General features: G+C 41.7%; 1 protein-coding gene across 4 annotated transcripts; it reads left to right on the forward strand.

The window, feature by feature from the left end:
* The first annotated feature begins 462 nt into the window (after positions 1-462).
* Positions 463-8,866, forward strand: SLN (sarcolipin). Of its 4 annotated transcripts, XR_001366729.2 has the most exons (4): positions 466-480; positions 1,521-1,569; positions 4,248-4,364; positions 8,244-8,866. XR_001366729.2 is itself a non-coding variant. In XM_032472441.1 (3 exons), exon 3 carries the CDS (start codon positions 8,319-8,321, stop codon positions 8,412-8,414), a length of 96 nt encoding a protein of 31 aa, XP_032328332.1. In that variant the 5' UTR covers positions 4,240-4,364; positions 5,972-6,081; positions 8,244-8,318; the 3' UTR covers positions 8,415-8,866. The 4 variants fall into 4 exon arrangements, 2 of the variants coding, with proteins under 2 accessions (XP_032328331.1, XP_032328332.1); XR_004316884.1 differs by lacking the exon at positions 1,521-1,569 and having other exon boundaries at positions 463-480; XM_032472441.1 differs by lacking the exons at positions 466-480; positions 1,521-1,569 and adding an exon at positions 5,972-6,081 and having other exon boundaries at positions 4,240-4,364.
* Positions 8,867-12,549: the final 3,683 nt, after the last annotated feature.

A 12,549-nucleotide genomic window follows, 5' to 3' on the forward strand; every position in this document is an offset into this window, starting at 1 on the left:
TGGGCTGAGAGAAAGCTGTTTGTTTGCAGAATCTTATTATAGAGCAGAAATATACTTGTTCCAGAGAAGAGGAATTTAATTGGTTCCAAGTCAAATGATGTTAACAGGTGTCACCTCACCAATCCAGGACTTAAAATGGGTTATTGTAAACAGGACTAATACGTATTTTTCTGGCTCTTGCTTCCACCTATTATGCAAGGCTGCATGCCCCTGCGGCGCTTGTCTCGATTATTTCTGGCAGCCTTAGGGAGTGGGTGACATGTGCTCGTGCACACGTACTGTCGGCGACCACATGGCGCCTGCCATTTTCTTGCCCTTTAGCCCAAGCTCCTCTCTGCTGTCATCTGCCACACAGCTTAATATAAACTGCAAGGAAGTCTTGAGTCGTATTTCTGCTTCTGCCAGGCTCCGTGACACTTCATTGGAAGGATATTCCATTGCTGGTTCCATGGATGCACTGAGGTCCACGAGATGGCACAGGTAGATGGAGAATGTCTCGGTCCCTTTCAGTGTTCCACACTGTTGAAGTTAACTGTTCAAAGGGTTATGGAGTTTGTGCCCATGGCTCTCGCCTCCCCTAGGACGCGGACACCAAGCTGTAGGGAGGCAGGATGGGTAGCATGTGGGTGTGGTGGTGACGGACCGTGCCTCTCAGACGTGACTGCACCATCACTGAGATGTCCCCCAGCTGCTGTCCTCTGAAATCATAGTCACGCCTGCCCAGAGGCGATGCTTCCCTGGCTGCTCTCAGTCAATAATTGAGCATGAGAGGAATACAAAGGTCATCTCATCCTGGGGGACACGGGACATCGCTGACAGATGGCTCTGATTTGAGGTTTCCTAACAGCCTTGGCAAACTTTCCTTAGAACTTAATTGTAGTCTAAGATGCTTCGCACAACCTCCCTTCCCATTTTCCTATCTCTTTCTCTTGCTGTTTGATGACTGTCTGTTTCCCCACCCCCTCCACATTTTCTCTCACAGGCATTTCCCCCAGTACGTCTTTTTCTTTTGCACATTCAGTCCCGTTCTGGCATCTTGCTTCTCAAAGGACCTAGACTGACACAGTGCATCTGTTCTGTGCATTGGCGTCATCATCCATTCTCCCTGTTGCTGAACCACGTGTACCTTCTCCAGTCCTTCCCTTTAGAGGAGTTTTCTCTCCCAGGTGGCTTCTGGGTCCTTTTATGAGTAGATTTGATATTGACCTCCATCTCTCCCACTCAGTTTGCCTGGAATGCTCAGAGATGTGATGTGACGGAGGTTCACATGGAGCCCCTTTGTTATATAGTTTAGAGCATCTATTATGATTCTTCACCAGTTTCATGCACAGTTAGAGAAACAAAAGAAATACAAGAAACTATCTCTGCCTTTGAAATTAAAATTCAGTTAGTGAGACAAAAATCGCACATGTGCCACAAGTAGTTAAAAATACAGATAATAACTATTAATGTTTCAAGGACATGGAGACAGCCTCAAGAAATATGGTTTCCTCTTTCTCATGTGTTTGGGATAATGAAAGAGAAAAGCAGAAAGCTGCTCCATGACCATCTGGACGCGAAGATGTGAAGGTGAGAGGGGTACCATGATCATCTTACTCATCACCGTGATGGGCTGAGAGCTTATCGTCTGTCATTAAGGCCTTGCTGAAGTCTCCCATTGTGTCAGAGACTTGTCGAATTCATGGACTGACACAAAGTGTTCACTTCTGGCTTCCTCACGTAAAAAAGGTGGATGGAAATCAGAAATAAATTACACAAGTTAGTTTGGCTCTTAATCAGGCCTAAGAGCTCAAAATTGATTTTACACTTAGGAACGTATATGGTGGTGGGGTGGGGGGAACAAATGCCAGTTAGATCCTCAATACCATGGTCAATGTGAGTGTTGTTTTCTTAACACTTTTGGCCTTTGGCTGATTTCTAGACTATAGGCATAGGAATAATGTCAAAGATTATTTAGTGTGTCCTCCTGCAGATGGGAGGAATAACACTTGGAGAGGGAGTTGATACAGGATGTTAAGTCACAGGAATTGCTCACAGAAAAGAAAATAGCAGCAGAACAAAGTCAGGTTGATTTAAAGAGAGAACTTTTCTTTAGTACAGAGGTTTGAAATGTTACTCCACCTGCTTAAATGAGAGACAACAGTGTCGTTGCTGTTGTTTTTAAATAGGCTCACAGATCCTCAGGGTTAAACTCTGCCTTAGGCCCTTGAAGAATAGTCAAGTGACTTTGGGTAACTTGCCTGTCTTTCAGGAGAGGGTTAGGTCAAACTAGTGACAACTGAGTTCTCTGCGTTATCCCACGCTCTCATGACATCCCAGGATAAACCGCTCATGTTAAGAAGCTCCTGAAGTCTCTGTCTGGGAATTTGCTAGAGCCCTGGGCACAGCAGCCCCTGGTATAATGTTGGAAAAACTTAAGTGGGAAAACCAAACAGACAAACTCAACTGACTCATGAATAAGCAGTAAGATTCTTCCTTTAAGTTGCATTGAAATTGACCAGTTCAGTTACACTGACAGTATTGCTGAGCTGTTTTGTGATACGTTAACATTTCCCCATTGTATTTAACATTTTAAATAGCGTACAGCTAATTCCTATTCCAACATAAGCAAAATGAATGCTTGTCTCACAACAGATGGTAGGTTATGAATAATTTAAATTCTATAAGAATCAAATTCTAGTTTTTTTCAAGCATCAGATTCCTTTACCAAAAGTATCTTAAAAACTTGAAACGGTACCTATACAACCTCAAACATGAATGAAAAATAATATAAATTATGTTTCTTTTTGGGTGATGATATTAAAGGTAATTTAATTTTTCTTTATATTTTCATATTTTTACATTTCCTACAATAAATATGTAACTTTTTAACTGGACAAAAAAATAATTTTGAGTGGTTAAAAAAAAGAATGGGTGTGGCTTAGCGAGTAGAAAACATTTCTAGCATTTGAAACTCTATGGCAAGGGCTTGGAAACAAAAGACAGAAATCTGACTACATTCAAGGAGTCTGCCAAGGTTTGACAGCACTATAATTACTATGTACTACCTGTCACTTCAACAAGATGTCTTTTTACATGTGACAATAGGTTGTTGTATTAAGATTCCCCATCACTGGGTTTATATCAAAATGAAGAAACGGAATGGAATGTCCTTCCTTTAGTAATATTTCTGGGGCATGAGGAATGATGGGGAAAGCTTTGGCTATGAACACAATGCTGTAGGGAATTTTGTTCATGTCTCCTGGGAATGTATTATTTTGATTGACCCTAACTGGGGTATTCAGAGGGGAGATGTGTTCTATCATCTAATAAAGGATTTGATGAACAAACATAATTGCTGGGGGGGTCATGTTCAGTTGGTGTGTGTTCAAGTTAAACACTTGAGAGGCTCCGTTTACCTCCAGACATCTGGAATGTTAATTACAAATTCATTTTAACAGTCTAGTTTTAGTCATTGTTTATATTTGCTAGTTATACAATTTGATTTCTTTCTGATATACTCTGTAACTCGTGTTTTTCACTAGTTTTGACCAGTTTTCCAGCTACCCTCAATCTGTTCAAATGACCGAGCTCAGCTGTATGAGTTTACTGCTGTATTAGTACATGGACAGAGATACATACCCATGGCTCCCACAGCTGTTTCAGATGAAACTGTATATTAATTTGTAAACTTGCAACATACAGCTTAGCTGGAAAATTATGTGGAACAGATGACTGGGGAGATAACTTTCACCACTTGGACTAAAGTCAGTTTTGAAGGGGCTAAAGATGCCTGCTGCATTCTGGTTCTTGTGTGTGTATTTTGGGGTATACGTGTGCAAGGCAGGGAACTCTTCATGCTTCACAAGGCTGAAAACACAGGTGGTTAAATGAAGTCACATTTTACACCCTCACATGCTGAGTAGGGGAGCAGTCAAATGCAGCAATGGTTTGCTAATATTAGTCTGGTTTGCTAATATTAGTCTATCACTCTTGGTTTATGATGCTTTAAACACATGTTAGAGATATTCGTGAAGATGTAAAAGATGAATTTAAAACCTACATCAATTGCACCAAATGTCAACTGGAAAGAAAAGACTTTAAGTCCCTGGGCTGTTCATACAAATTGGCAGCCAACGGAACCGTCTTAGTCAACACATTTCCCTGTCCCCCTAAACACAAATAGCCTCCAACCCTTGGAGGTTGTTCCTTCGAGATGTTTCATCAGTGACATCACAGTGATTGCCACCTCCCTTGGACTACTTTAGGCCCTGCCCAGAGCCCAGGAGTCCAGACAGCCTGGGAGACGAGCAGGAGTTGGAGCCCAAGTTGGAGAGAGAGAGGAGAAGCCTTCCGCAGCCCAGTGTGTCCTTGACCCTGTTCAGGTAACAGCAGGATCTTTATGCCTGGCATTCAGTGTGCATATGTGTGCAAGGTGCAAATGAGAAGGGCAGAGGAGTATGTACATTTCTTAATGAGACAAACAATGCCTATTGTACAGAGTATTTCTTTTTTTCACCATTTAACAATTTTTTTCATTTTTAATTGAAGTTTAATTGATGTACATTACATTTTACAGGTGTACAACATACTGATTCATGATTTTAAAGGTTATATTCCATTGGCAGTTATTATAACATGTTGGCTATTGTACACAGTATTTCTTAAAGTAGAAAGTAAATGTTATTCGTTCTTGTTTTCTTTATCTGCACCTCATGGTATGCATTTTCTCCTTTCCTGTTAAAATTTTTCCCCCCACACATTGTAGAGGAAAGTATGTTTTCCATCTTTTCAAAGTCTCCATTCAAAGAAAGTCAAACAATTTATTCAGGGATTTTTGTTTTTATTTCACCATACGGCAATCACTTTGGATCACATGGTGTGATCTTGACTTCACAAAAGATTTAAAATGAAGCCAAAATTGTCTTTGTGGATTAACAGCAGAAAAATGGAAGATTTTAGAAGATAGAAGCTAATCTGAGTTTTTGCCTAATTTTGGCATAAATGTATGTGAAAGTAAAACCTACCCCTTAGAGTTAGCATATGTATTGAATGAATTGGATTCATCAGACATTCTCACTTGAATTCTGTGCTTTATTAATTTTAAAAAGTATTTAAAACAACAAATATTTAAGTGCAAGAAATAGTAAGAGGTAAATCATAGGAAATAAGTGTGATGGGTAACCTGTCAATTCAGAGACTATCGGAAAAATTCTGGAGACTTGCATAAAACTTACCATTTGAACAATCGTTTTAAGTCAACACCTTATCACCCAGGTCAAGAAACAGAGCATTGCCAGCACCCAGGAGTTCATTCGTGATTACTTCCCCTTTTTGCCACACCAGAAGTAATTACCATCTTGATTGTTGAGATAATTTTATCCATGCTTTTCTTTATAATTTTACCATGTATGTCTGCATTGCTAAACAATATGATTGTGTTTCCTGTTTTGGGCTTTGTAGAAATGGAGTCAAATTCTGTGGGGTTTTTTTTGTAAGTTGCTCTTTGGCCCAATAATTGTGTTTGTTAGATTCATCCATCTTATTATATACATATACGTTCATGTATTTTCTTTGCTCTATAGCATTCAAATATATGAATATACCACAACTCACGTCCATTCTATCCTTGGTGGACGTATGAGTTTGTTCCAGCTGGGGAATACTGTGAAAGTGTTGCTATGAACATTTTCGTGTATGTGTCCTGGTATATATGTGTTTGAGTTTCTACAGTAGAAGGGAAATAGCTGGATTAAAGGGAATGAGCATTATAAACCTTAATAAAAAATGTCAAATTGTTTTCCCAAAGGTTGAAAATTTACACAAACTTCGTTTAGCCAGGGCAGGTATTTGCAGTAATAACACATTCCTGAAATCACTCCTACGGAGTAGCCACAACTCCAGCAGCTATTTCCAGTTTCAGCTGCCAGTTTCAGCTCTGCCTCTCACTTGCTATGTGTCATTACACAAACAGCTCCCCCTCTCTCTGTAGGTCAGTTTCTCAGCTTGGGAGAGAGAAAAATCACGATAAAACTTGCCGGAGTTGTGAAGGTCACGGAGTTGTGAAGGTCACGTGAACAAAGCTGTGGCAACATTTTCTGAGTATGTTCCCATTGGGCCACTATCCATAATTTCTTTTATTCAAGAGTTTAAGCAAATAAGCAGATTTGGTGGGACAGTTACTGTGCCCTCCCCAAATTAAGTGCTTTAATCAGTATAAATAGGGTCTCATATTTTTTGCATATCTCTGTATTTCTTCAGAACTTACCCAAACAAATTGTCATTTGGACCAGGATTTAACTTTATTAATAAATTTATAGGGAAGAATCTGCTTTAGATTCTCATTTCTTTGCTTCCAGTCTCCTCGCCTGGATCTGTCATCTTCCTGTTCCCCTCTGCTCCTGCTTGCATTCTCGCTACTTCTTTTGTCCTTCATTTTCCTGTTTATTTTCACCTTCAAGCAAATCTTTATAAAGATTTTCATTGGAAATTTACCATATCCCTCATGCAGAAGGCAAGAATAGAAGTGAGAATTAAAAGGAAAATGAAACATAAATCAATTATCATTGGCCATACTTTAAACCAAGATTCAACAACCTATACTGGTGGATACAATCTTATTTGAACTTGTCTATTATGCTGGCAATTACATAATCTGAAAAATGATCATTCAGCTGGTTTATACAATTAGTAATTTGGTCCACTAATAGTAAAACAAATACAGTAATTATAGTTAATAATTCAGTCAGGTTAAATGGTTAAAAATACCATCTTGCGAACAACCCTTCTTGCCCCCTGAACCTCCACCCTTAGCAAATAAACGAAACACTCTTCCCCCCCGACTTTTTCACTCCATAGTAGACTTTTGTCCTCAATATCTAGAATTTTATCTTTAAACCTTATACACAGCGCCAGTTATGCCGCATCACTGGAAGTAAGAATCTTATCGACTGCGTCGCACACGTTCACAAAGTGTGATTTCTTGCATGTACTCTCTGTGCAAACTATAAAGATACCACCCTTGCTTTTTGAAGTGTTTACAATATAAGCACATCCTGGACTTGACTAAAAATAGCTGGCACAGGCCCTTGTTGAAACAGAAGTACCCATGAGGTTAACACTTGTTCTTTGGACTGAGTGTCTGTTATGTGAGGGACTTTTGGTTGACCCCAGAGGCTCTGTGCCCAACGCAGGGCTCTTAAGAGGGCAAGCAGCTGCTGAAACTGCTTAATGCTTGCACAGGGTTAGACGAAGACAGGTCAGCCTGAAATCTGAAAAACTACGGCGCCCTGCTTCTACATGTAATTCAAAGCAAGGGCAACATTAAGCCATGACATTTCGTTGTTGTTGTTGTTTTGGTGAACTTGCTTGCTATTACTCCAACTTAGCAAAGCAAGCACACACACACACACACACACAGAGAAATTGGAGAGAGAAAAATTTAATAGTTTATATTTTATCAAAGCATCAGGGGGAGGGTGGAGCTCAAAGTGGTGGAGCGCATGCTTAGCATGCATGTGGTCCTGGGTTCAATCCCCAGTACCGCCTCCGAAAAAAAAAAAAAAGAGTAAACAAATAAACCTAATTACCTCCCCCTCCAAAAAAACCCAACAAAGCATCAATATAATTATCACAAGAAAATAATCAGGGCTATGTTTGTCTTTTGACATCAGGCCAAAAAATCCAGGCTCTCTGTGTAAGTCCGGGTTCTTCAGAGAAGAAGAGCCTATGGGGGGGGGGGGGGGAAGTGATGTATGTAATTGGCTCATGGGGTCGTGGAGGCCGGCAAGCTGAGAATCTGCAAGGGGGCTGGAAACCCAGGGAGGAGCAGCTGCTCTAGTCCAAAGACAGTCTGGAGGCCAGAAAGCTGCGGTCGAGGCGCTGGCACAGTGATTTCTCCTGATGCCTCTCTCGGGGGCCTGCACGTGGCCTGTTTTCTCCCCAGGTCTTCACATGACTATCATATTTTAATGGAGGTCCTGGGGATTGAACCCAGGGCCTTGTGCATGCTAAGCGTGCGCTCTACCACTTGAGCTGTACCCTCCCCTCTTTAATGACCTCATTTTAACTTAATCATCTCTTGAAAGGTCCTATCTCCAAATACAGTCACACTCCAAGATGCTGGGGGTTGAGATTTCAACATATGAATTTGGGGAGGGGGTCACAATTCAGCCTGTAACAGTTCCTCTACCATAATGCTCCTATTTCCTTTTAGGAAAGAATGCTCACGAATGTCCTATGTTTTCTTTGCTGCTTTCTGTCAGGAGGTAAGGACAAACAGGAGGTCTCTGGAGTGCCGTCAGAAGTCTGCCTTCAGTTCTCACTGAGCCCCTCTGAGAATGGAGCGATCCACCCGGGAGCTGTGTCTCAACTTCACCGTTGTCCTGATCACGGTTATCCTCATTTGGCTCCTTGTGAGGTCCTATCAGTACTGAGATGCCACAGCTCCTGGAATTGACTGCAACGCTCCAGAGCTGTCTTCTGTGTGCCCTGAGCTCCCACTCCTGTCATGGGATGCCTTTTTCGGCACCTCACGGCACTTCTGACCTGCACGCACAGCATCTGAGGTGCCGCCAGTGTCAGGATCGATCCTGTGACCTCTAAAGATGCTGCTCTCAAGGGCTGCCAAGTGTTTGCCAGGAAGTGTTAGATTTATCCCCCAACTCTTACTGCAAATGTGTTAGACAAGCCACAAGGGTAAAAGTAAACTGGATTCACTATGCCATAGAATTTTAACAAGCCCCTGATCTGTCTCACCACACATACCTTCAACCCACACTCAGCAACCAAACTGTAAATCAACCTACCAGAAGAGAGAAATGTTAAAGGAAGTCTTTGTCAGCCCCTCTAGCTATCGTGTGAATAAAGTTAAGTCAACCACAAAAAATGACTTTTAGAATTTATTTTAGCTCCTATTTGTGATCCTGCATTTGACCCTTGGCTGGTATTGAAAGTGACAAATGCTACAGTATTTGTGGCATTTGAGATAAGCCAAGATCCTCCAACTGCTAAGGATTTGAAACCAAGTCAATTACAGGTGTCACATTTCAGATAATTCCATCGGTTCAGTGCTCCTCAAACTTTCCCTCTGAAGTAGTCCCAAAGGGAGAAGGAAAATAAATCCATTTCATGAGGACGTCTGAAGCACAACCGAACTGCCCACTAAAAGCACAACGTTTCTTTGAAGTTTTGTGTTTGACCATTAAGAGTCATAAAAGAATGTATATTTTACTCTGTAATATTTCCATTGTTGCATTCATATAAATATTTAAAATCATTTGTCACCAAGTAAAACTAGAACATGAGTCATGACCCCAAGAGTAACATGTTCCAGTTTGGCTATTGTCATCATGCAAATTGGGCCAGTCATTACTCAATTACGTTTTTAACAAGGAGGGAATAAAAAATATAACATGTATGTTTAAAAAAGAGCCATGAAATAGACATTTCTTAAACATGTCGCTTGCATATCCCGTACTAGACGGATCCGTTTGTCTTTTGCTGATCCTGACATAATCATAGAGAAAGGAACTGTTAAGCCTCGTTTTTCATAGCACCCCTCACAGAGACATTCCCTGCTGAAATTAGCCTATCGCTGAGGCATTGCCTGCTTGGCATTGTGACACCTGGCTGCGCAGTTTATATACTCAGGGGTGATTTTTCAAAATACTTATCCTGGGTCCTCCTCAGACTGATTAAATAAAAAAAAAAAAAAATAGGGGGGAGAGCCCAAGAATCTGCATTTTTTCCAAAAGTCTTTTTGATAATTATATTGTGAGAATCAAACTTTGACCTGACTGTGAATCACCAGGAGCTCCCTTTTAAATGCAGGTTCTAATTCAGTTCAAATTCTGATTCAGTCTGAGTTGGAGCCTGAGATCTTGCATTTTAAACAAGCTCCTAAGTGGTGCCAACACTATTGGTCCATGGTCTCTGTATACTTAGTACATTAGAATCACCTGGAATCTTTAGAAAATGACCCATGAATGAGCCCTATTTCCAGAAGTTGCCAATTTAATTGTTCTGGGATTGAATCTGAGCATTATTCATTTTTGGAAGGACTCCAGGTGATTCTAATGTGTAGCCAAGATTAAGAACCCTGGTATAGTTAAAGGAACAAAGGTCATTATTTTGATGGACTTCCACCAAATTTGGGGACTAGCAGCGTATGGTCCTTGATGTCCTGTTCCTAATGTCAGAGTTGGGCTACATATATGGGTGTGCAATTGCTAACGATTTAGTGTGCGGCATGCCTGCCATGGTCACATGGCTCCAGGGCCCTTTGGTAGAGGGTTACTAGTCTTTTTACTGGTTTGAGAGGGTGTGTGTGTGGTGGTGGAGAGGGGGATGGACAAAATAAGTGACAACGTTCCCTTCACCTAAGTCTGAGTCTTGGTGCCAACGTTTACGCCAGGTAGCATTTACTGAATCTACTGCATGTGAAGCCTTGTACTAGGCACTTTCCATACATTATGCCATTTAGCCTACGTGGGAACTGAGGATCGTAGACTTCACTAACCAGATGTGAGTATGTAGATGTATGCTTGGATGACAAACTATCGCCTTAGCTTCCGTCAGGGACTGCACACAGACCATGCTTCACTGTAGCTCTCCAAACCATCTGACTGCACGTCTTTATCCTCACATTCTTTAGCATCCTGAAACACCAGCCTGATTAGATAAAGCGAGCAGCTGTGACTCTCTGCGCAGTTTCTCTTTGCTCGTCATTCCTCACCTGCTTTTCTCTCCCTGACTTCTCCTAAGATTGGATCTACTGATAGGACCCAGTTGCAGACCACATTTTGGGTCATTTTTGCAGACACAGGACAACCGTTAGCTGGGGCTAGTAATTACACCCATTTCTCCTGGGTTCAGGAGTCCTGGGCATTGGAGTTAAATTCCAGTCTCACTTACAAATCTCCTTTTATGTATAATCTTCCCTGGGACCTGGGGTTCCCTGAATCACCACAGTGTGACCTCAGTGTTGTCCCTAGTCACTCAAGTGCTGTGTAGGTCACCCCCAAAAAGGATGCTAGCTCTCCTCTGGGACCAGAAATTTGAATCCTGATTGTTAAATAACGTTCCAGCTAGTGGGCTTGAGTCTACCTAGCTTCTTTTTCTTTAGTTCATTTATTCATTCATTCAGCTTATGTGAAACTACCATGTGTCACGTATTGTACTAGACATTAGGGATAAAACGGAGAATGAGATAGACAAACCCCATTCTCATGTAGTATATGATTTAGCGGAGAAGATAGATGTACAAACAGGTGGTTATTATGGCATAAGTTCTTTGACAAGAGAAGGGTAGGGTGGTGCTGGAGGAGATTCCAGGCAGAAGAAACTGCATGAATAAAGATCCAAAGGTCTGAGAGCAAGATAAATTCAGGAAATTGAGTGTATCTGCTAGTTGAGGCACGGAATGCTTCTCCAACCACTGGCAGAAGTAACATGATCTCAGGGCAGATCTCAAGACTCTAAATTGGATCACCTCTGGAATCCCTCGCTGTCCAGCCTCCTGCCACCAATAATTTTCTAAACCATGCCTGTGCTTGCACAGAGATTACACACTGGGTCTTGGAACACCTAGCCACCTTTATCTATAGCAGTTAGATTGGTCCTCTCCATTAATTATCGTTCCCTTTGAGCAGCTCTCTGTTGAGTGATGGTCTCTTCTTGCACTAAGTCCTGGGACGCTAAGATCCAAGTACATCTTGTAGCTGAGCTGCTCATATGACCATGCCAACAAACCATACAAATTTTAGAAAGAAGACATCTTATACTGCTGGCTGACACTTTCTTCCAGTCCTCCCTAAACTTACTACTAGATTGGACATCTTTTGGAACATCTCATTTTTATCTAACAAGTTTCTTCCATTGAGAAAAACACACAAGCTTTTATGAGTTTCTGGCAACTCCAACACCATATCTGGTCACCAGCTCCTCTCCCTAGGACTGCCATATAGTTAACCTTTTAGGCATAAGACATTACCCAGATTTGTTGCTCTAAACCCTAACTCTAAGAAAAAGCCCAAAGGTACTCCAACCTGATGAGTTTCCAGAACCACGTTCCATCTTTGCTCCTTTGACCCAGACAGAAGTGCATGAAAATTGTTATGAAACTGTAGTACTACCATCGTTTTCTTCGAGCTTGAAGCTCTCAAACAATCCAGAAGCCATCTGAAGGGGACAGCCCCCTTTTCACTTCTACTGCTTTCTTACTGCTTAACTGTCCCTTGTGCTCCACGGGACATAACACCTGCTGCCGTTGCCACCTGCTCCACAGGCATTTTGGTACATGATCCATGCCATTTCTATGTGGGATCCCAGAGCCTGCCTCGAGCAGGCAGGGTTTGTCTGTTACCACCTGGAAACCCCACTACCCAGAATCCCGCCTGGAATGCCTAGAGGACCCCCAGGGGTTGGAGACAAAAGAAACCGAACTCTTTCTGCTCCCCTTTCCTCTGAATATGTTGCTTGCCCTTCTTCTGGGTATATTGTATCATTCTCCTGCTTTCAGAATGTCTTTGAAAAATGTTTGGCACACAAGACCCTTCCTAGCTCATCCAT

The sequence above is a fragment of the Camelus ferus genome, chromosome 33, assembly GCF_009834535.1.
Source record: "Camelus ferus isolate YT-003-E chromosome 33, BCGSAC_Cfer_1.0, whole genome shotgun sequence".
In the NCBI taxonomy this organism is placed as follows: Eukaryota; Metazoa; Chordata; class Mammalia; order Artiodactyla; family Camelidae; genus Camelus; species Camelus ferus.